The sequence below is a fragment of the Lissotriton vulgaris genome, chromosome 3_1 (assembly GCF_964263255.1).
Source record: "Lissotriton vulgaris chromosome 3_1, aLisVul1.2, whole genome shotgun sequence".
NCBI lineage: Eukaryota > Metazoa > Chordata > Amphibia > Caudata > Salamandridae > Lissotriton > Lissotriton vulgaris.
Window position 1 is genome coordinate 955,791,120 of NC_141689.1, and position 26,129 is coordinate 955,817,248.

Consider the following 26,129-nt stretch of genomic DNA (forward strand, 5'->3'; position numbering starts at 1 on the left):
ATAGTCAATCTTGGCAGGCAGCAGGCTGAGCTGAGCACGGAGGGCCGCGCTAGAAGTAAGTCAGAGTTCACGGGTACGGGGGCTGCTCGGGCAGAGGCCCTCGCAGTCAGAAGCCAGAGAAGAGGCTCGGTGGCAGAGATTCAGGGCCTACTTTCAGCCAGGCTGAAAAACGTAGGAGTATACTTCAAAAAGACGTTGGCATAGCATACTTAGGAACGGACCATCAAACCCATTCATGGTGGGTCTGAAAGAGGACAAGTTAACGTTGGACGCAAATGTATTTGCGTCTTCATAGCTGATACAGGAGGGAAGTTACATGCACTTTTAACTCGTACATGGAGTCGGTGGGGTACTCGCTAGGGAACACAACATGACCATAAAATTTATATTACCTCAGGATAATAACAGCTTATAGTGTAGGTAAACTATGCCTTGAGTGGCTGCAGAAGTCTACACTTCCAGAAATAAAACAACACTTATCTTTGCTTAAAGATGGCGTTGATTTACGAGAATTCTTATTGGGACTTGTAATCCACGTCATAAACGTTTCATATACGCCGGTATATACGCTGCATACAATGAAGCATGGAAAGTCATGCAAATTGAAACAGCTAAAAGAATATGAGAAATTGATCGTTTAAACTTAGAGAAATCACTCTCTGTAGTTGACAATGGGTAAACAATTCTGTCGTCCAGAATATATTCTTTGGGCAGCATTGTATCCTCTGCCATAGACATAATGGAACAGGACTTGCTAATGTTACAACATGGCCAGTCTCAATTGCGTTCTATAATGCTGTTAGGCTGGACGTTAAAAAACCTTCATTCTGGCTATATGCCTTAGCGTTTAATCAACACTACGTCATTGTTTACTGTGTTTAACCTTACAGATAAAGAAATCTCATTGGCACAGAGGGGAGCAGACTATACGGCGCTGAGCATAGAAAAACTGGAGAGATTACCTTTGACCGTTTCTGAGAAACCATCAGTTCAATGAATAATACATGGCACCATCACGATACCAGTGACGACTTTCCAGTTTCAGTATTGCTTAAAACACATACCAGCTGGCCTGTATGAAACGTTGGGTAAAGAATACATTAAATCGACCTGGGATTTACCATATACACACAAATGTTGGAGTGGGGGAAACGAGGTATTTCTTAGTGGTAAAAATTGTAAAAACTCACTAAGCGGTACATTGTTATGTCAAGGTATTAATTTACACGGAGCCTGCAAGGGTTCTTCCAATAACCTTTCTTGCCACTTGCAAGGTTCGCAAGGTTCGCCCACAGCGGTGATAGATCCAGTTTTTAGGCAGCTTTCCAATGGTAGCTACATTCTGTTAAATAATCACAGCTGTTGTGGAATGATGCCAGGAATAGGCTATCTCGTTAGTGTGTCAACCAGGGTCACTAGTTGTATGCAAGTATTGTTTCCTAAAACCAAGACAGACGGGGAGTCGCCACTATGGCCTTCTTATTTGAACAACTCTTCTATACGAATTGATACTTTAAGCAGAATGAAAGCCATTCTTTTGCAAAAAACTGTGCTACTGACCTCGTCCAGAGAGACGTATGATCTGCAAGTTGCAAGGTCCTCTGCAGAGATACATACATTATTATCAACAAACTTCCCAATACATGTCACAGAAATATTAGGCCGTATCTTTAACATGTCTGATACCAGCGGTATTGCACATGTATTTAAGACGATTGTTTCAGGACTGTTAGCACCCTTTGAAGCAGTCCTGGGCATTTTTCCTAACTTCGTGTTCGGCGGCCTGCCTCTCATTTTGGCACTTGTAGCAGGGATCTTATTTCTATTCCTCCTGCTCAGTTATGGCAAATCAGGCCACCAGTGATGCCCAAGTCAGCCTGGACAATGCGCTATAGGCCATGAGGTATCGTGACAGAATAACACAGATCCTTGGCTTGGCTCGTTTGAGAGATCTGAATACCACATGGTTCTTGTCATTCAGACCAATCTGGCAAGATTGCATCATACCTGTTCTACGATGCCTGCTTTGTGGAGAAGAATCTGTCTAACACTACCAGCGGCTATGCCAGGAATGCGCATGCGCAGGCGTAGTTTTCAAAGATGAAGAAGCAATTGAGAAGATTGCGGCGCAATAATACGTTTACTTTAAAGTTATTATTTTGCCTTTTAATTTAATTGCGGGACGCTGGCGGGAGCCGGGAGGCAGGCGGGCTGGAAGCGGGAGGCGGGAGGCGGGCGGGCGGCCTCGCGAAACGGAAATATCGCGGAGAGGCACGGACATTGCTTCAAACTCTGTGCCTCTCCGCGATAGTCCCTTCCACGACGTCCGCCCACCCCAAAGTCGGCTGGACATCCAGATGGAATTTCTGTCATATTTTAAAACATTGAATATCACTAGGCTAGGGCAGAGTCGCACAGAGCAGGAAAACTACTTATCGGAGATCGATTTGGTGTATCTTGAGAAGTATATGCAGGATTTCTTGGCAGAACCTATCTCAGCGGACAGTATTGACGAGGTCATCACTGCCCTTAATCCCTCCACAGCCCCCGGCCTCGATGGTTTCACGGCCGAATTTTACAAGGCATTAAAATATCTACTGATCCCGCAACTCTTGGAGGTGTATGCCAAAGCCCCGGAGAGGCAAGTTTTGCCGCCTAACTTGCGCGAGGCAGTCATAATTCTCCTCCCTAAGCCGGGAAAAGATCCACTATTATGTGGCTCCTACCAGCCGCTCTCGCTACTAAACCTTGATTATAAAATACTGACCAAAGCTCTCGCATGTCGTCTCTCCCTCCTGATGGAATCTATAATTTCCCCGGCCCAATCAGGTTTCATCCCTCATCGCTTCACAGCATCCAACTTTCGCACTTTATTCAACACCCTGCACAGAATAAATCCTGAAGTCCCCGCAGCGGCGATCCTTTTATACACAGAAAAAGCTTTATTTTATCTGTCATGCAGCGAATGGGGATGCCAGGTGGATTCATTGCCACCGTAGCCTTATTATACAGTAAACCTACAGCCCAGCTTCGATTGAATGGTTCGTTGTCGGCACCCTTCTCCATCCCGGGAAGCACGAGGCAGGGTTGCCCGTTATTGCCGTTACTATTTATTCTAGCTATGGACCCGCTGATAAGACATTTTCAGGAGAAACACCTACACAGAGGTTTGCAGTTCAACACAGGCCCACTATTAGTATCACTATTTGCTGATGATACCATATTAAACATTCGCAATCCCCAGGTAAACTTGGATCCCCTTGTCCGGGAAATAATCAGCTTCAGAACATTTTCTGGCCCACTATTAGTATCGCTATATGCTGATGATACCGTATTCTACGTTCGCAATCCCCAGGTAAACTTGTATCCCCTTGTCTGGGAAATACTCCGCTTCTGAAAATGTTCTGGTCTGGGCATCAATTGGCACAAATTAGTGATTTTCCCCCTTACAGCGAGCACAGTCAGATGGGACCTAGAGTTCCTATTGAAATGGTGCGCAGAGTCGGTGAAATTTCTGGATATACATGTACACTTAGAGATGGAACAGATCATCAGACGAAACTATGGTACAGCAATTTCCAAATTAGAGACGCAAATCGACAAATGGCCTAAACTCCCACTCTTCATGGCTGGGCGGGTGAACCCTCATCAAGATGGTCGTGTTGCCCAAATGTCAGTATTTATTCCAGAACATTCCGATCCCCCTAGTTGGTACGGGGTAATAAAAGCGCAAGGGTGCGCTGACAGGTCATGACTCTCCCCTGCGATAGAGGAGGATATGGGGTCCCTGACCTACAATTGTATTATTTAGCCACTCAGTGCAGTTTCGCACAAACATGGTACCACGTGGATGCTAGGATCTCTTTTTTGCGCCCGGAATCTGATCTAGTTCTTCCAGATATTTTGGCGGCAGTGCTCCCACAGGGATTCCCCAAAGACCCCAAGGACATTCAACCTGCCTCAACCAGAAGTTGAGTTAAGTAACAATGGGGTAACCCAGTATCCCTAAGAACCTGGGCAGTAAGTCAAATCATAAACAATTGGTTATTTTGGGTGCGCTATATTTCTTCCTTCTTTCTTAACATTCTACAAAATATAATTATTCATTTAAAGATGAATCAATCAAAGAGAAATCAATTACAAAGAGGAAAAAGGAATCCAAACCATCTGGAGTATTGCAAAATACTTTATAAATTGTATTCATTTATAGTACTCTTATTTAGATATTCACAAGGCTGTCATCATTATACAGTGGCGCACAAAGTGAAATTCAGTGACAATTGGTGCTCAGTGAAGTTTGTGCAAGTGTAATATATACAATATATACAATGGCAATTTCTGGTAAAAGGGAAGGGAATGGGATGGAAAAGGGGGAGTAGCCAATATTTCATAGTCATTAAGAGTGTTCTGTAGACTCCACTAGTTAGTCTCAATTATAGAATCCTTAAAAGATGGTCCACAAGTATTGTTATCGACGTTTCAACCCTAAGGTAGCGCTCTTGAAGCGTCAGCGCTGGTCTTCATCAGAACTGGGTGAAGGCAGGGGTGGTGAGGGGTATATGTGGCAGCCTATATATATTGTTTAGGATATGTTCTGCAATTCCCTCAAAAAGTCAGTAGATTTGTGGCCTTTTGTTTACTATTGGGTAAGCGAGAGGTCGCCATCAATTGGGGTGCTAAATCTGCGCCCTCAATAATGGGGTGGTTACGGAGCCTGGCATCTTGCTCCATGAGAAGTGAATTATACGCAAACACGATTACCCACACCTCCAGACTCAAAGATATATAGGGCCCATTTAGATCCTTCCTGAAATCACGGCAACAAGATCCCCCCACGCAACAAAAAAAAGGGATAGTTCCAACATGGGTGGGTTAGACCAATGCTAATTCTGCACAAATTGTTAACCCACATGTCATAAAAATTATGCATGACTATGATCTCGAACTGTTTATGTAGTTGTCATTTGCAATGTGGGCTGCATGTACATTGATGGATATGGAACTTGGTGGACCTATTCATGCAGTAAGTGCATTGTCACATCCCTTCCTAAGTATGCTAAAACAGATGTTAGCTATACTTTTTCTTGATATACTTGAGAAGGAAATTGATGCTATTCAGTGCCTTACTTTGTTTTCTATTAAAATGCTAAATAATGTTTTTTTAAAACAATACATAGTTAAAGGATGAAAGAAGGTTCTGGAAGACTCTCTATATCAGTTCCATTCTCACAGGCCAATCAGGAGTTGTCATTTTCTGGGAGCAGGTGGACTCTCTAGGTTCCCAGCTCTTAGCAATTTGGTACACAGCTGCACAGCCTTGGATGTAATGTCTGTCTGGGTTGCCTCGTACAGCAGTAACTCTCCCATCATCTGAGTCTACATGTCCGAGGTCTACTCCTAATTAAATTTGGCTACCTATCAGTCTGGTACAATAAACAACAAGCCTATGCTAACTTAACAAACACAATGAAGATATGCCTGGCCAGGCGAGAAAAACATGTCACTGACCAAGCATTTATTGATATTAAATTCATGTTACTCCTGCTTGGTTACACTTTAGACAAAGTTACATTCAAAATGGCTTCCAGAAAAATATATTTCGCATAAACAAACACATGAATGGCTCCTCATTAAGCTAAATATAGCCATCTACTAAACTTCGTTAATATAAAACACACAGATTAACACTGTTAAACACACATTGAATACATATGTTGCATATAAAAGGGCTAAGTTTAAAATTATGCTGCTTCAATCCCTCAGCTGATTTCTAAAAAAGCCATCACAGAAACATTTGAGCCTTTGGAGACCATTCAAAGTCTTGTCATTACCTTATAACTTGACGTCTCTAAGTCCTTCATCTGATCCAACGTCTTACCCTGCTTCTCTTCTAATTCAATTTGATCCCTATTTTCTTGATGCTCATTCCTTGAACTACAACTTCTTTTGATCTCATGTATGTAAATCCCTTGAACATAGCAAACAAACTAATCAAGCAAATGCCAATAATCAAAATAGGCCTCAATATTGCACCCTGAATTCCACTACCAATATTGCCAAGTCAACCACCTATGGCAGCAAATACCTTTCTAACAGCTTCTCAAGCACCAGTTGCTTCCAATTCCGATTGTAATCCAGTGATATTCTTCATAGACCCTCTTATCTCCCTGCTCTTATCAGCTATGAAGATGCAATACTGTTGGACTTTCAGAATCTTACAGACTCTACCTTCCTTTTCTAGCAAAATGTCTGATGCAAGTCGATTTTGCAAAAGCATAGACCTAATAGGTACTAATTCTGTTTAGTCATAATTCAAAATATAATATTCAAACCGTACTTGCCTATATAGAGTGCTGCAACATCATCAACAAATGTCCTCCAATCAGGGAAACTGCAGCATGGGTATCAGGAAATGCCTGCGAACTTCGTCCATACAGATGCATCTCTGGAATACGGGCTGGATTTCTTTGGAGTTTTTCTTCTTCTTTGTTGCTTCCTTTCATTCTGTGCTGTTAATTTCTTGGTTGGAGTCGCTGCTGCTGTTTTTTTTCTCTGGTGTCTTTTTCATTCTTCATTATCATGGCTGTCTCTGCACTGGGATCTCCTTGCAGTTTACCCTGCTGGTTTCTAAGGCAATGGAAATTCCCAGAACTGTTAGGGATGCTTTTGCTTCACCTCTTCTCCATGCCCTGTTTTTTCACCTCGCAGACTCAAAGTTTCATAAATGCATGCACAAACACTCATTCTTATTTGTTTGTTTGATCAATTTCTCACTTAAGGAACAGGGCCATGTTGGGGGTTGGGCAATACATTGCAATGAGGTGAAATGTAAGTGCTGTTTTCGTAGTAGCATGTGTGATAAATCAACAAACCAGATTGTACATTTTACACTGCAGAAGATTGGGAAAGCCAGCATCTCAAAAATGCAACATGAACAATGCCAGGAATTTCAGTTGCAGTGTAGAAAACCATACTTGGACATAGATCCAGATTTTAAATCGCTCATATTTTCCCAAAGAACAGTTTGCTTCTAATGAACTCTTCCTACGGCTAATGATAATTGCTTTTCTCTACCAACCAGGGATGATCCGTGCCACACGTTGTCTTTCCATTACCATACTGACTCCATTTTTTAACCACCATGTTGCCTACCCCAACCACTACTCATAATAGCTCCTCAATCTTGGTTTGGGGGAAACACCTTTGAACCCTAATCTTTTCCGAGACCTATGTGGCTCAACTTTCAGTTACTATTTTTATGCAAAGTGTTGTTAACGCCCCACTTTGTCACAACAGAATTACCAGCCTGTGTATGTACATGCTCATCCATCTGCTCATGTGCGAGGCATGCACACTTATAGATTGTAAAAGCATTGCTTATCACACCGTTTGCTATGCTGTGGGATGCACATCAGGTATTCTGAGGACTATAAGTGAATGGGAATTGCTTGAACGTCATTGCAGTGCCTCTCAGCACTGTCTGCACATACGACATTGCCATGTAACATTGTGTATTTTGCAAAGACCTGGACGTATTTAAATACAACTATGTATAAAATCTGTATTTATTTTTAACATAGCATTTGTTTATTTTCATTATCTGTCAGGGATCATTATGGCAGCTCTAGAACACATTTTAAATGCTTTTTTTCTCAAGGGTGTATCTTCCATTGGTTCAGCAGGTGCAGTGGCGTCAGGTCCCACAGGCCCGAGGGACCCATTGAACCCTGATTATTGCTGTATTTCACAGGTTACACAGTGGCGAGGGAGCCCATTTCCTTCCATGCACTATGGCCCCAGACACACTGTCTACACCACTGCTTCTTCATGTGTTTACTGTTTTGATCTTTTTCTGATAAGTTGAAAACTGGCCAGCTTTCTTTCTCTTTACGTGTTTGTCCCTCCCTGGAACATATTCATTGCTCATTTTTTAGGTGCTACGTTTTTCTCCACTGTACCAGAGAGCATCTTTTTCTGCTGGCGCCCTTGTGTACTTCTCCCCCTCCATGTTTCTCCCTCCTACATCACACACATATTACACACAGACACTGAATCATGCATGTGTAAATCAATGTATAAGAAATCAGGGGCGGCTCTAGGCTCATGGCGGCCCTGGGCAGGGAGCATAGGTAGGGGGCCCCGGAAGAGGGGGTCCGGGCGGGGCGGAGCGCGGAGGCCAGTGAAGAGGGGGAGGTCAGGGTGTTTGGAAGTGGAACAGAGCCGGAGGCCGCCAAATCCCTGCCAGGGGCCGCCACACAAATATGTATCCATCCTCAAAGGATTAATATATTAAGGGTATATATTGGCGTGGTGGCCCCTTGGGTTTGGTGGCCTTGTGCAGGTGCACAGCTTGCACATGCCTAAGGCCGCCCCTGAAGAAATGTTGCGTACCACAATGAGGTGTAGGAACCACATGTCATTCATTCTGGTAGGCATTACATTTTGAGAGTGCTTGATCAGGAGTAGTACAAAATCAAGATTTATAATATAATAAAGTGGTTGGGGTAGGCTTCACTAATAAGAATTTATTTCCACTCAAATGCTCACTTTTTAGCAACCTTAGAATAATAAAAGACTGGAGAAAAAAACATATGTTTCTTACCCATTTCTTGTGGTTTACATGCAGCTCTTTGTTGCGAGTTCATAGCTTACTGTGCTACATTAGGATTTTAACTTATAAACTGCAAGTAACAAAAGGATCTTTGTGACTAAAGCAGTAACTCACTGAGCTCTCTACATGAAATACGATTTTGTGATCTGCATGATGCACATGCTTTGCAACACCACATTAACCCTCTGTGCAACTTAATGGCGAGTCAAAACTGTGACTAGACAAAACTCCATCTTGCTCCAACAGGTATATTTATCACCAGAGTTAAATTGATGTTTTTATTATTACCTGAATATAGCTGGGCGTCCAGTGAACTCTGCAGCAGATGTTTTTAATCCTGTAAAACATTTCAAAATACAACACCCCCTAGGTTAACATGCGACCAGATGCAGTGGCACTGGTCACACTGCCCTAAGGAAGGCCCAGAATAAGAGAGACAGCGTGTACAAAGCACTTTACTTGTTCCAAAGGGTAATAAAAGCATGTTTACTACCCAATGGATGTCTGAATCTGCTCAGTGAGCTGACTTTGTGTATGCATTTCTGTGCCCTGCATGATGGTAATGATGGTAAACAACTTTATGTTCAGTCGAAGCCCCCCTATGTGAAACTTCATTAATATAGCATGGAGCATCCCGCTTGGGACTTCCTCATTTCTGCAGATCTGTCTGTAGACAGTGGCAGCTCCTCTGCTAAGGCAGAGGAGCATCGTCCCACTGCTTGTAAGCAGTATAACAAAGGAAAAATAAAATGATAATAACTGAACGCTTTAACAATTTTATTTGTTCCTGCAGCTGGGGCGGGAGGGGCTGTTCCGCTGAAAGAGCAGGGAGGAGGAGCAGTAGTTTGCCCACTCGTGAGTGCACATAACTGTTTGGCCGGGCCGAGACTCATGCACACGTTCCCTGTTCTCCACACCGGCTGCATTGCAGCCTGTGTGGAGAACATACCTAGGCTCCCTGTTCCTGGCTGAGCATCGAGCAACGACACTCAGACCAATCACAACACTGCATTGCAGCGTTAAGATTGGTCAGGGGAGCCTGAATGCTTCCTGGTTCCAGAGTCTTGATGGCGGAGAGATGCAGCAATGCTAAGGTAAGGTTTTTTTAATTTAGTTTTATTTTTTACATTTTGTTTTTACGTCCTCCTGCTCCAACATCTCCAATCCGTGCCGGCTTCCACTGTCTGTAGACCCATCACTGGGGATACAATTGTCGCACAATAATTTACATTAGAATTTTAATTAATCTCTTTTGTTCTATTCTTATGATCACTGGCTTTTCCCTGATGTAGATAAATTCAGCTGTGATTTTTTGACATAGAGAGAAAGTTCATGGGTATCCACAATCTTTGGCCAACTTTTGGCTACATTCACATGTAAGTCATTCATAGTGTTCGAAATTCCACAAAAATGTAGGAAAACCTTTTTGTCACAGGTCCATTGCATGCATATTGTTAGATCAGAGGAAAGAGGTTCGGAGAGTGTATGATTAAACCAATAATAAACAATTTGTTAAACTTTGAGACCCACAATTGTAATACAGTACTGCTTTTTCCAAAGTCTATCAAGCGCTATGAGAGTGGATACTGTCTACTCATGCTCCCCCAAACTAATATCAAGTTCAAGTTTATCTATTTGTTTTTTCCCACAAACTTTTTAACAGCTTTTAGATTAATTAACTCCCAATCATGGACAAAAATGGAGACTAGGGAATAAGTTCAAATGCTTATTGCCTGAAAGTACATAATTTAGCCAAAGGAGGAGCCCAGGGTTAAAACCTATGAGTCTAATTTAGAGTTTGCGGAATCATTTATGCTTTTAATGATTCCAAATAATTTATTTTCCTTTTCTCTCTCTCTGTCCCCTCACTCTTCTTTTATTTTCCAGCTGGCATTGGGTTACAACTGTCGTAAACCTATTACTGTCTCAGGCACAACTTGTTATGTCCTGATGATGATCCTAGTATTTCACTAGGGATCGAAACATCGTCGACTAATGCACCTAGACTCAATTGCTATAATCATTCATTTTGTGTATGAGGATTGGAACTAACAGGTTGTGACTTAACCATTGCGTTCCATTTTGTCACATTGATATGCCTGACTTTGGAAGCTTCACCTAATATCTCCCTGGCGTTTGGTCTCCCACTGCTATGTCTTTTGTTTTGCATTAATAAGTAGGGATGGTGTTTCCATTTAAGCACCATACATAGACTTCATTGTAATTCTATGTATATTTAATTGTTTCTAATTTGCTCATAAGGGACCTCTGTTCATTCAAAAAAGCTCACACTCTTGATCCCTTATTACTCATGGGTTTCCCTTGTTTCAGAATGACACTGTGAAAAATGTGGTCTCCATGCCACCAAATGACTTGAAAGTATATTACCAAGTGGCATACCACATAGCCAAAAACAAAAAAAACTTTTATAAATAGAGAAAAAGGGATTATCCCAGCAAATCTCGACTTGGCTTGGACAATGCTTGGTGAAAAGTGGCAGAGGAGTTTAAAATGGTTATCCTCTCAGACACAACAGATTGCCGCTGCATCTCTGACATGTCAGAAGCTATGCATAGGCAACTCATAGCATGCTTAAAATCGAGTTTGTTTGCTTTGCAATTGGATGAAATTACTGACTTATCAAAGGAAGTCAGTTTAATTGCTCATGTCCGACACTGCCACAAAACAGTTATAATGGAAAAATGTATTCTGAAAACCAATCAAGGGGTAGGCAACGTCATCAGCACTGTGTGATATTCTCAATGACTTCATGTGCTACAATGGCTTAAAATGGAACAAATAAGTTGGGTGCTGCACAGATGGTGCTCCTTCCTTTGTGGTGCTATGGCAGGTTTAAAATCCAAGCAAGTGTTGATTGTAGCTCCACATATTCTATGGACCCACTGTATGATACATAGGGAAGCCCTTGCTGTCCGAAACATGGATCGAGAACTTGGGGGAGTGCTGAATTCTGCTGGGAAATGTTAATTTCATCTAGACTCATCCCACTAAAGGTTGTCTGTTTGCTACTATATTTGCAGAAATGGGAGCTCAACATGATGGTTTGCTTTTTCATACCGGAGTGCTGAGGGAAGGTGCTGAATCACATTCTTGAATTGCAAAACGAAGTACGACAAGTCCTTCTGGATTTGGACCCCTACAAAGCAGAACAGCTGTGTAATCCCCACCTTTTTCTCCTTTTAGCACATTTTGCAGATATCTTTGATGAATTACATTTCTTGAATCTGTCTTTGCAAGGTGCTGAAAGTATATCTTTTACCATGTATAAAAAACGATCTGCCTTCAAGAAGAAGCTGGAGTTATGGAGACCATGAATTCAAGGCAGCCTGCTTGAAGCATTCCAATGTTTAGCAGAAGCTCTTGAAGTCACAGGATGTGATCTTGAAATTGTTGCTGAGGTCCTAAAAATCATTTAACTTCCCTCAAGGACGGGTTAGAAAAGAACTTTCCAGAGGATAATAATCATGTCAATAACTGGATCTTTCGAACTTTTCTAATGGATGCAGGTACTCATCTTCCCGTGAACCTTCGCGAAGAACTTATTGAGCTCCAGAATGTCCTCACACTACAGATGTAATTTAGCAAAATCTCACTGGCGGCAGTTGGGCTGAATATGTTTATAGAACATTCAGGTATATCAAAAAATATAGTCATGATTCTTCTGCCTTTTAGCTCATCATATTTATGTGAGATTGTGTTCTCAGCATAGGCAGCAGTAAAGGCGAAGAAAAGTTCAAGAATTGAAGGGGGGCACAACTAAAGGATTGCAGTAGCAAGAATACATCCGCAGATTGACCATCTCTCTGGAGAAAAACAGGCATACCCACCACATTAGTTCAGAAAGGTGTTATCATCCAGATACTTTTTGTCAAATTATGAGTTGTTTGTGAAAAATATAGTACCATTGTGTATTTTCGGGCAGTTTCTTTGGAGACTGTTCATTTTAACTGAGCAGTAAGCCTCTGACACCCAACCACCTTCAGTTTGCTAAACACTGTTTAATATTACTTACGCCCCATAAAAATGATTTGCATTGGGAGCTGGGGTGATGATAATGCAAAGAACCAACTTCTGTACGCGGCCTGGCCCTGGGAACGCAGTTCCTCAGGGATGATTTTTTTTTATTAAAGAAGAGGGGGGCCAAGCGTACCCCCTTCTCAAGCTGTTGTTAGTCACACATGAATAGATTCTGCCTTTTATGTCAATTTATTAACATCAAATTCCCGAGCTGGCCATGATATGGCAAGGATTTTGCCACACTATCCCAATGACAGTGTGACCTATGACATAAAAGGACATAGAGGGGGCCCATTAAGAGGGCGGGCGGACTTTAGTCCGCCTGCCATCCCAGCGGTGCTGGGACCGGACGCCAGACGTGCGGCGCTCCTACACAGCTAATTAGGATGCAACCGCCACCGTGGCGGTCGCATACCGCATATTTGACATTGTTCCGGGTGATGCTTACTGCAGCACCCACCGCAATGCCGAATTACCATGTTGTGCATTCCCATGCACAACGTGGCAGGCACCGCGCGGTGCCTGCCTCCTTGTGCATGGGAATGGAGGGGGATACCATGGGTACCCCCCTAGTGTACCCCCGCCCCTTCCATGGGGGCATGCAACAGGTCCCCAAAGAACATCCCCGCCAGCCTTTCCATGGGGGCGTTTCCGCCATGGCAAGGCCTTTAAAACCATGCATCATAATATGGATGGCGGTACCTTCTAGGCACCGCCACCATATTGTGCCCCAGCTCCACCTGGCCGGCTATTGGATCGATTGCCAACCGGCGGAAAAGCGGTGGATGCACTTTTCGTCCACCTCGATACCCCCGCCATTATAATATGGGGGTCATTCGGGTTGGGTTGGCGGGTGGATCGCCACCGCCAGACCAGCGGAGGGTGATCCGCCCGCCATCCTAATCAACCCCATTGTGTCTAGGATGGCTGCTCCTATGTCAGTGGTAGCCTAACATTTGCAAGGAAATCCTGCAATGTATGACGTTTGCACATCTGTTTTCAAGTGAAAGCCAGCATGTTACCAAAAATGCTCACACATAGTTACTTAGTATGCCATCATTGAGTCATCCTTAAGTATGGGATGGCCTATATTGCTCACAAGTATGTCACCGTGGGGCTGCAATAGTCTATCACCTACACATGAAGGGAGGGTCCAAAATCTTCTGATACTCTGACTAGTAGTACCTACTGTATGTAAACCAAGCAAAGGGTACACTGATTAGAATGCGACCTCCTCCCTGGCGGTCGCATTCCTCTATCTTGATATTACAATGCCTGCCACCCTGTGCATTGCAATGTTAGGGCGGTACCATAGGTACCCCCCAAGTGCAGCCCCCCACCTCCACACACTCCGAGGGCCCGCAACAGGCCCCCAAATCTATTTCGGCCAGCCTTTCCATGGCGGCGATCCCGCCATGGAAAGGCATTTGAGAACATCCATCCTAATATGGATGGCGGTGACTGGTAGGCACCACCGCCATATTAGTGCCCAGTTCCGCCTGGCCAGCAATCATAATGATTGGCAACCGACAGAAAAGCGGCAGACGCACTTTGCTTCCGCCGCAATACCCCCGCCATGATAATATGGTGGGGGTAAATAAGGTTGTGATGGCCAGCGGATTGCCACCGACGGCCGGGTGGTGGCGATCCACCCGCCATCATAAAGACCCCTTTAGTGTCAAACTATGTGACATTTGAGCTGACACAGTGAGCTAGTCACGCCTATTTTTCCAGAGTGATTCCATTCAGGAAGTTTGTATGATTATGGCTAGAAGAGCTAAATCAGAGAATCATTTACTCCATCACAAGACTGGAAAACCTTTCAAAGTGGTTATGAGACGTCCTTGAAGCTGTTAGTGCTTTAATTATTATCAGGCATCATCCGGAGTTTTCACTTGAAGTAATTAGCCCTATTCTATCTCTTTAAGGCATTACGCTAAAAACAATTATGAAAGGCATTCACAATGCCTTTCTATAAAATATCACAGACAATGCCCATTATATGTCATTGAGGGGGCCCAATAGGCATGAGTGAGCCCCTATTCCCCTGACCAAATGCAAACATATAAACAATCGCACTCAAGCACACATACACGCACAGATGATCAGTCATTCAAACCTCGTGGGCCTGATTCACAATGGGCTTCCCCACTTGTGGCGGAGGCCCCACATTCATGGAGGACTCGAGGCAGTATCTCCCCAGTGAGAATTCTCAGTGTAGAGATTACACCCCAAGTGCGGAGACTCCCTTACTACTGTGGGGCCTCCAGCACGAGTGCGGAGGCCCTATGTTATTCAGATCCCAATTTCCTGCACATGTACACGCTAGCACATTCACTCTCATCCACTTACACACGATATCTTGGCCATGCAGTGGCGGTGATCACAGCTTGACTTCTCCACAGCTCTATGAAGTTCTTCCAATCACTTTTTCGCATTGTCCTTGGAACCTAAGATGGTAAATGGTGGTGGCACATTCCAGGGAAGAACTGGCCCTGTGGGGACCTGGACACATGGTGCTAGGCTAAGGAGGCGGAGAGCTGTCATCTGCAGCTTTACACCTCCTAATCCCTAATGAAGCAGAGCACATGCATGTGTCCAGCTAACATGGGCCAGGTGAGGAGGGAGGGAGAGGCTGGGTCCTGGTAGCTCAGTATTTCAGAGCCACTGAATAAAGACCAGGCCAAATGGAGAATGGGGGCAACAGCTTGTAGACACTTTTCTTACTCTACTTTTCCCACCTTCTCATAGACAGAGGTGACATCAGCACACTCTCTGATTCCAACCTATCCTGTGACAAGTTAGGAAAATGAATGATAGGGACTGGGAAGTATAGAGATCATGCCCTGGACTTTTGCTTCTGACCGGGGAGAAACCTCAACATTTTCAGCCGGAACCGCCCAGTTTTTAGCTCTGTCTTTACCGTGCTTCTGTGGAGACTGGGACAGCTGTACAGTTCTGTGCCCTACCTGATCCCCACACATACTTATTGTACTTGTGGAATTGTTGCACAAAAGCCAAAATGTGTCTACTTGTTTTGAAATACAAATATTTTTTAAAGTAGCATATATTAAATGGCTTAAAATATATTTTTTTATCAACTGTATTCTGTATGTTGGAATGTTTATTTTCATAGTACTGGCAACCATATTTTCTATTTAATAAGATAGATCAAGATAGCAAGTATTTATAGTATAAAACCCTCTACTTAGCTCATGCGGTAACTGCAAATTATCTTGAATTCTAATGAGTTTATAAACTAACTCCTGAGTAGCATGTATCTTGCATTGCCCTGCCTCATAATGTAAAACTGTGTTCTTCATCCTATGTGTAATAATAATATAACAACAACAACAATATTAATAATAGTAAACCCCAGCCTTCTGCTCCGGGAGTACTACTACTGCTTTGTGGAAGTCATTTGTCCTTTTAATATTTTCGACATTTTTAATTATTTTGTTGATGGCCTAGGTGGTGTGTCGGTGAGTTAATGCGTGCATGTCAGTGCGTGTGTTCGTGTGTTTGTGCAGCTGTTATGCCATCGACAGGTATACTGATATTTTCCACCAAGTGCTCACGTTTTCGCTGTAACTTAACAATTTCTTCTCCAGAAGAACCTGTTGAAGCTCACTAGGATGAAGATTGTTTCGTGATTTTCCAGCTCTGCTCAGGCAGGCTTGGACTTGGGTGGTTGAGGGGTATCCTAGTACAGGAGCATCTGTCTCACTGGATAGAGGCTGAAGGATTCTGACATTGTGATGATCAGATGATATGCCACCTAGTGATAATTGGGGTTTCATTAAATGGTTTATAAACATTGCATTGTTTATAAACACTTTTATGACGATTTTAAGTAGAAACCCATGAATGTGTGAGCTTGGGCAGCTTATTCATTACTTTTCAAATGAGTACAGTGGGTAATACAAAAACCAAGGCATAGCAGAATTTTAATAGGATTGTTTAAAAATGACTTTTTACACCAATCAGGAGCCACTTAAGTGTGCTGCTGGGAAGCCTGAGAGGATAGGAATAGTCTGTAGAATAAAGGCTGACAAAGCTAATTACCAAATGCATAATTGAGACATTCTGTAATAGATCGCTTGACTGAAGATCAATGGTTTTAAGTGTTTCTGAACTTCAGTACACTACACTAACTAGGACTGTCTGGGAAACGTCTGATGTCAATTTAGGCTAAAATGAGAATGTGAGTGTTTCACCATGAAGAGCATAGACGGGTGACCACTGTACATGTGCCAAATACCTATCCCTGTCGATTGACTGTCCTGCAAGCACCTAGGGAATTTATGTGGATCTACAACTATAGGTGTAACACCATGCAATCCGAAAGCTTGACTCTATTATTCATGGATGTCTACATTCTTTTGTGAAATGTAAACGGTTCATCATTTGAATAATCAATTACAATGTCGTAATCAATTAAGGAAAAATCTAAATCCTTGGTTACAGTATTGGTGTTCGAAATATCATGCAATAATGCTGCCAGCTATTGATGACCTTGCAGCTCTCCTGTGAGTGATCAAGTGAAAAGTAACAAAATATAATTGCTGATTACTAACATCATAACTGTATGATGATTCACTTTTAGGCTGCAGGGCCTGTCTGTTAATGGATGTAAGATCACTGATGATGCCATGAAAGTCCTGGTTAAGAAGCACTGCAAAAGGTAATTATCATTTCAAAGAGCCGCCTTTTATGTTGATATGGTGCTAACAGCTAGAATCCAATTAGTCCATGTTGGTTTATCATACTTTATTATTTCACATATTTGATGGCCCACAACATAATGACATTATATTGTGGCAGTACTTTTGAAAAACATTGTGGAAATAATTTCATAAAGAAAAATAACTACATCTATGACAGGTTTTAGGGGAGGATGTGATTTCTTTTGTTCTCTGACATATTGCAATGTTTCCAGTGGAAATCACGCAATAAAGTCAGTGTTCTTAACATCACAACAAAATTTCAATTGACGGTGAACATTCTTGCAAAGCAAAGATTTTTATTAGAATTGAATTTGCAACCCGGACTTGCGAACTAGAAAGAATGAACCAAAATGGCAACTTGCTGAATTATTTCAAATACAAACGTTTTTAAGGTAATGTTATAACCTGAAATGATTACATGGTGTCAGTAGTAAGTAACATATATTTATCAATTCATACTCCTGTTAAGTACCAATTTACACATCATCAAAGACAAAGCAGCTGAGATATTGTGATATCTCTATAAAGATCTCACCAGTCATTAATTGGCCAGTGATTCGTAGATCAGGTTGTACTTCATGTTTGCCTGCACTATAAACCTGAAATAAGTGCACTATTTGATTTTTTTTTCAGAATACCGTGAAGAATAGATTGATGAACGAATATTCACCCAGTTTGCCTTATATTCCCGGAGCCATTTACCTATGATGTTTGGCAGCTCATTAGTTCACAGAATAATTGATAAAATGTTTATGGACAGATTTAGAGCTTGGTGGACAGGGTACTTTCTGTCACAAGCTTGTCAGTTTACCTTGTCTACAAATATATTCCATAGAGGTACACCAATATAGGCTCAGGTAATATCCTAACCCTTCCTAACTCTATATTCTCCTCTACATTACATCATAACGGTTGTTAGGGACCAACTTTTTACCTATATAGCACACTGCACACAGACACAAGATTTTCCCTGGTAAAGGCCTCATACATTATGCATGAGGATTCTTGGAAACTCAGCAGGACTACCATCTCCTGTATAATAACTATTTATAAAGTTAATTCCCGATGTCATCCTAAGTCCGACAAGTGACACAGAAAGGTAGAACCCTCGGGAGACCTTTTGGGTATATAAACAGCACATTTTGCTGAGACAAACAGAGGAGATCAGGATTTCCCTGCCAATACACTGACACGAGACACTGAGGTTCCTACAGCTCCAGCTCGCAGTGGTCTAACATCCCTTGCGGGGTGTCCAACTCGAGACCAAGACAGGTTCCCACAGTCTCTCACTTCAGATAATGGGGTTGACTTTATCCTAGAGGGATTCTTGGCTTCACACCTACATACATGCTAGGTACACTTAGGTACATCTATTTTATATACTTTTATATAATAGAAATCTACAATGATTGTTTCAGTACACCTATTTTACACTAGCATAACAACTTTTCAATAAATACTTAATGAAAAATGTCCATACCGTTTATTCTGTAAATCTCTCTTAAACTAAGTGAACCAAGTGACTGAGCGAAAAGTAGTAACTGTTTCCATGGTCTTGAGGGATCAGGGTTGTCATATTCGATAGTTGCCAAGAACTATTCTCTCCTTGGTAAGAGAGTTTCTAGTGGCACTGTGAGCTAGCTGGTACACAGGCCAACATACCCGGTGGGGATATCTGGAATCAGTCTGACACCATTCCTACAGTGTATGTTGTCTAAATGTGCAGATCCTATATAGGTTTTATAGGAACTAAATGACATGGGGCCGCCAATGTTGGTTGGATACTTATTTATTGGTCAAATCTGAGTAGTTCAGTTGTGCTATTCTCAGAGAACCCCTACTCACATCTGCCCAGTGACTTCTGAAGTGGGAGGGAACAAAATCTGCTTCAACTAAGTAGGCAAAAATCCTATGTATTTGCTGTTGGTTCATCAAGCTTGAAGGACACATTATTTCTATTGTGCACAACACTTTATCTTAGTTCCCTTGAAAACAACTCTTCTTACTAAGTACAATGACTGAGCAAGTGGATAACGCTGTGCATGAGCTAGCTCTCTCAGATGAAGAAGAAGCTGCAGATGCAATACAAATTAAAGAAAATGTTAGAAATGCCATCAACCTAAAATTAGCTCCATATGGTTTAACAGCTAGGGGTGGGTCAGTAACCTTTGTGATTGAGGCACACGAATCCTTAAGAACAGAGGTTTTCTATTCATGGGTTACATTCCCATAGGCAAATGCACGAACAAAGACATATCATTACTACACAGATAATAAAATATCGAACGATTATTGTCCGTAAGAGGACATTGAAGTTCCGCTCACTTACCAGGATCATTTATACTGGTTTAAAGGTGCCCTACCCCATACAAGAAGTAAAGTAAGACTCGGTCTGCTCGGAAGAGATGGAGCAACATGGCCAGTAAGAGCAGCCTAAAAACCACATCCTGACATTGAAACAATGCCAGCAGGAGACTTACTTACACTTCATAAAGAAAAAATAAGACTTTACAGAAACATGACACAGTTTGTGATGAGAACACTCACAGTTCAGCCAGCAACGGCTACACCAACAGGTCTGATTCAAACATCAACAACTACAACTACACCACAAACAATCAGGGTTGTCATGTTCGATAGATGCAAAGAACTATTCTCTCCTTGTTAAGAGGAGTTTCTAGTGGCACTGGGAGCTAGCTGGTACAGAGGCCAACATACACGGCGGGGGTGTCTGGAATCAGTCTGACACCAGTCCTACAGTGTATGTTGTCTAAACGCGCAGATCCTATATAGGTTTTATAGGAACTACACAACATGGCACTGCCAACGTTGGTTGGGTACTTATTTAACGGTCAAATCTGAGTAGTTCAGTTGTGCTATTCTCAGAGAACCCCTACTCATATTTGCTCAAAGACTTCTGGAGTGGGAGGGAACTAAATCTGCCACAACTTAGTAGGCAAAAATTCTATTTATTGGCTGTTGGTTAATCAAGCTTGAAGGACACATTGTTTCTATTGCGCATAACACTTTATCTTAGTTCCCTTAAAAAGAACTCTTCGTACTAAATACAATGACTGAGCAAGCTGATAATGCTGTGCATGAGCTAAATCTCTCAGCCGAAGAAGAAGATGAAGATGCAATACCAATTACAGAAAATGTTAGAAATGCCATTACCCTAAAACTAGCTTTATATGGTTTTACAGCTAGGGGTGGGCCAGTAACCTATGTGTTGGAGGCACACAAATCATTTAGAACAGAGGTTTTCTATTCATGGGTCACATTTCCATAGGCAAATGCACGAACAAAGACATTTCATTACTACACAGAAGATGAAATACCGAACAAATATTGTCCGTACGAGGACATTGAAGTTCCGCTCACTTACCAGGAGCATTTATACTGGTTTAAAGGCGCCCTACCCCATACAAGAAATAACGTTTGACTCGGTCAGCTCGGAAGAGATGGAGCAACATGGCCAGTAATAGCAGCCTACAAACCACAACCTGACATTGAAACAATGCCAGCAGGAGACTTACTTACACTTCATAAAGAACAAATAAGACTTTACAGAAACATGACACAGTTTGTGATGAGAACACTCGCAGTCCAGCCAGCAACGGCTACATCAACAGGTCCGATTCAAACATCAACAACTACAATTAAACCACAAACAATCAGGGTTGTCATGATCAATAGTTGCCAAGAACTATTCTCTCCTTGGTAAGAGGAGTTTCTAGTGGCACTGTGAGCTAGCTGGTACGCAGGCCAAAATACCCGGTGGGGGGGGTCTGGTATATTGCCTAAATGTGCAGATCTTATATAGTTTTTTATAGGAACTACACAACAACACCAAATTCTTGGTCAGCCCACTCCGTTATGAGCAGAGGTGGACCATCAGTTGTCAAATGGCGGTGCGCTGCTGGCCCACTCTCAGGAAAGTTACGCGAATGGCCCGGCGAAGTGGGGACTTTGGTGTGCAGACATCAAGCTCCCCGCTCCATTTAGAGCTGACAGCCTAATGTATTTTTTCTGTAGGTCACCTTCAGGAAAATCCTAGCCGTCATGGTCAGAAAAAAAATAAGGACCCTCACACCATGAGAGACAACTCCCAGGCTGTGGTGATCATTAGGGTTTTGTTTAAAAAAAAAAACTGAGTGTGTGCGGGTCATTAGCACTTTGTTTTTCAGAAACAAACTCTTGCTTTGAGAGTTTGTTTGAAAAAGGCAAAAGGTTTGGTGCACCCCAGCCTCAAAGATGGTGGTTGCAAACCAAACTTTCAGTGCCTTTAGAGGAGCCATTGTTGCAGCCGGGGTTTGGCCAGGGTAGCAGAGGATATTACCTCCACCACCATCTGCCAAAATTGACTCACCTCTTTGAGCATCATCCTTACTAAGTATGATTGTGCAGCTTTTAGACTGTAATGATTGCCTGTCTTAGATGTTCATTACTGTGACTATCCACATTACTGTGACTATCCACTCATCAGATGCTATGAAATGTTTATTAGGGAGGGCTAACATATATCCTTCCTTTTAAATGAAGCTTCTTTACTTTTGCACATAGCTAGTTGATAATCCTTTCTGTCATCAAGCATACACCAGATGACATAAAGTTTCTTGGAGGAATACCACACTTGCTGACTGCCAACTCTTATTTAGTTTTGCAGCACTTTGCTTCGAGATTTGCTGTAGGCAAGGCCCGGGGAACATTCAGCAATTATTCAACAGATATCTGTGTGGAATGCTAATATTATTCGTTGGATCATGTGTGACCTAGATGTTTGCCCCACACAGTGACTTGGATTTAATCTATACCTTTGCAATTTGATGCACACAATATATTAAAATCCAATAAGGAAACTGGGAAAGTGCATTTTTTAGACAAAAAGCTGCAAGAAAGAATACAGTGCCAGAAATCACTGTTTGTGGTTTACCAGGACCTGGGCGCCATTCCAGGTCAACTGTGATGGAGTGCTGGCCTGATACACCTAATGGATCCTCCAGGTCAAGATATTTCCTTCTGACATAGTATCTGAAAAGTCAAAAGCTGTTGGTTTGGTGAGTAAAGCTCTGACTGGTAGAAATTAAGCATGGGCGAATTTTGCGAATCTGGCGTTCGCGAATTTGCGTATTTGCAAACTCGCAATCTGCAAAATCCACGAATTCTCGCAAATTTGCGGATTTTTTTGTTTTTATAGTGTTCGCAAGGGTTTCTGCCAGTTCGCGAGGATTTTGTACCAGTTCGCAATTGCGAACTTACTTGTTGGCACGCAACGGTCGCGACTATGTTGTTTCTACATCTGGTTCATCATCACAGGTTCACAGCACCCTCTGTTTCAACACTGCCACCCTCTGTTTCACCCATGCCACCCTCTGGTACATCAATGCCACCCTCTGATTCGTCATCATCACTGTAGATTATGGGGGGGAAAAGCAAGCACACCTGCCCTGCTTCAACTGACATGAATTAATTTGGGGTTGATTTATTAATGTGTCACTGTTTTAAAATTCCTGTCTGGCACCTGCTTCCTTATCTGTAATTTGCTTTCTGTTGCAGTGCAATTTTTTTTTCCAGGACCTTTGTGGCCTACTTGTAGCTATTCTATGATCCGGCTGTGAGGGTCAGAGCAGGGTCATACAATTGTTGCAACTAGCAACTGAACTCTGGAGGGGCCCCAGTCAGGAAGCACTACAGGGAATGGTTACTAATGATGAATTTGAACTTTTGCACCTGCTGAGTGCTTTCAGTTTAGCAAAACTCGTTTTTCTGCAGAACAGCAAATGTAATGCCCCAAACAAACTTACTTGTGAAAGTTGATTTCTAATCCAAAAGTGATCCAAAGAAAGTCAAAAGGCCTCAAATCCCAAAAAGGGCAGGCAAATGTCAACCTGAGGAGTTATTCTGATAAAAATCATCATTTTCAGAAGGTCTATGCTGCTTGCTAGTGGATTTCTTGTGCAGAATTGCAAATTTTGTAATTTCGCGAGTGCGAGATTGTTGCTGCCCGCCCCACCTACATGTTCGCAATTGCAAACTTACGCCGCACGCCGCAAAATTGTATCACCAAGAAAAAAAAATCCGCTGCGTGCGAATTTGCGGATTTTCGGTAAATTCGCAAGCGTTCGCGGATCGCGAATTTACTGAAAATCCGCAAAATCCGCGAGCTGAACAGATTTTCCGCCCATGCTTAGTAGAAATGCAATATTTGCAGCTGTTGAAGTCCTCTGGTTTAGAGGATACTTTGTGCTCATCAGCCTGCTCCTCATATTTCTACTTTTGGAGCTCAAAATCCTCCGTCAGGCAAGCCTAGGGGCTTTATACGACCAGATGACATAACATTTCTTTGAGGAATATCCCACTTGCTTACTGTCAACTCATTTAATTTTGCAGCACTCTACTTTGAGATTTGCTTTAGGCAAGACCTGGGGAACATGCAGCAATTCTTCAACAGTTATCTGTGTGCCATTCTAATTTTATTAGTTGGATGACTTAGGTGTTTCCCCCCTAGTGACTTGGATTTATTCTTTACCTTTGCAATTTGATGTACACAATACATTAAAGTGACCAATGAATGAAATAGTAGTTGAACATTAATATTAATTTGGCTTCCAAATCACCTTTTCACTATGTTTCCCTGATGTGAGCTCTTCACAATGAATAAAGCCACACACACTTCAGGTTAAACACAGTTTCAATAACTTAAACTGACCTTCAACCGCTTGGTAGGTATGGTATAGAGCTGACAGGCTTAACTTAGGAAAATGTGTTAAGTGTTTGGCAGTAGGAGGAAAGTTAAAAATTCAAAAACCCACAAAAAAAATCATACAGCCAATTTATAAAATAAAGAAAATTTTAATCAGCAAAAATTCAATAAGGAAACCGGGAATGTGCATTTTTAATATAACAAGCTGCAAAAAAAAAAAATAATCAAGTGCCAGGGATCACAGTTTGTGGTTAACAAGGACCTAGGCGCCATTTCAGGTCAACTGTGATTGAGTGCTGGTCCGATACACCAAATGGATCCTCCAGGTCAAGATATTTCCTGCTGACTTAGGGGCCCATTAGGATCTCGGGCGGATCACCACCGCCATGTGAGATCCTTTCCTGCCCGCCACCCATTTCCCCCCATATTACAATGGCGGGGGGACCACAGCGGACGGAAAGACCTTCTGCTGCTTTTCCGGCCAGTCAAAATAGTTTAATATGGTGGCGGTGTTTGTCAGATACCGCCAGCCATATTAGGATGAGGGTGATAACATGCCTTTCCGTGACGGCATTGTCGCCACAGAAAGGCATGTGGGGATTGCTAGCGGAGGCCCGTTGCACGCCCCGAGGGACTCTGGGAGGTGGGGGTGCACATGGGCAGTTCCATGCACAACATGGCAGGCACCGCGCGGTGCCTGCCATGTTGTGCATGGAAGTGCACAACATGGCTTCCTGGCATTGTGGCGGGTGGTGCTGAGTGCACCGCCCGCCACAATGACAGGAATGCAGGATGCACCCACCACTGTAGCCGGCACATCCTAATGGCCCCCACGGGACCCCTGCCCTTATGGCAGGCGGTCCCATTTCACGATAGGATAGCGGGTGGACAAAGTCCGCCTGCCATCCTAATGGGCCCCCTAGTGTCAGAAAAGTCAAAAGCTGTTGGTTTTAGTTAGTAAAGCTCTGACTGGTAGAAATGCAAAATTTGCAGCAGTTGATGTCCTCTGGTTTGGAGGATACCCAAATTTCTACCTTTGGACTTTTGGAGCTCAAAATCCTCCTGCAGGCAAGCCTGAAAGCTATATCCGATAAAGTTCTCTTCAAATTGCAAACATTTGCTGCAAGGTCCCGCTGATGCTCTGGAGGTTTTGTATGTACAAAAATGGTTTAAGTCCCACCTTTTAATACTTTCTGGAGCAGCTCCTCTTGGTCACTTCTAAGGGGCCAAGTACCTCGGGGACAGCACTTAGGGGCAAGGATGAGCTGCAGCAGTTCCAATCCAGTATGCTCACTCCAGGAAAAGGGCCTCTTGCAGCTTTTTGTGTCCATGTATCCACACAGGAGTCAGCCAACTGACCCTTGTAGTCTATCACTTCTTAATCCTGGGTGCACGAAGGAACAGACCCATCCCTTCAGGTCTCAACACAAGTCTCAAGCAGCAAATCCAGTATTCTTGTATTCATCCACAGATTCAGAGACTCTTGTGATGATGAGCTATGTGTAAGATGTGACCTTGGTAGATTTCACTGCCCAGTATGTGGGGATGACTCCTGGACTCTTCCTAACCAATGAGATAAAGTTCTTAGGGACAACCCAGCCCACTTTTTTCAGTACATCCTGTTTGCATTACTACAAACAATTCTATAGTTTACTACTCTGACCCAATCGAAGAGGAAAGCACCTTTCTGCTCTAAGTGGCTGGTGCTGTGCTAGCCAGATGAGTGTTTAGGGATATGAACAACCCTCTCCTCCACACTACACCAAACTAATTCTTGGGCAAGTCACCTTCCCATTGGGCTGGGGCCAAGCTGACTACAGCTGGACCTGGAAAAAAGACCTTCCCTTCCCAGGTTATCCTTGACACTTAAGTATGAATAAGAAGCCCTAACCCTCGTCCCTTTCAACTTAATGAAAATCCCAAGCACTCCTCAGTTGATGATCAGAGTCACATACTTCACTCACAGATCTTCCTGCCAAAATGTCTAATCTTTTGGGCCTGATTCACAGAACTAACGTTAGGAGTCCTAACTTTACTACTAAACTGAGAA

The 26,129-nt window shown here is 42.7% G+C and overlaps 1 protein-coding gene across 1 annotated transcript in view; it reads left to right on the top strand.

Annotated features, from left to right (window-relative positions):
* The window catches only part of LOC147727266 (uncharacterized), a 734,797-nt gene that overhangs the window by 450,915 nt on the left and 257,753 nt on the right, over nt 1-26,129 (top strand). Inside the window, exon 11 of the mRNA XM_086961322.1 lies at nt 17,256-17,333. Coding sequence (XP_086817448.1) covers nt 17,256-17,333 — 78 coding nt within the window. The remainder of the gene's footprint in view (nt 1-17,255; nt 17,334-26,129) is intronic.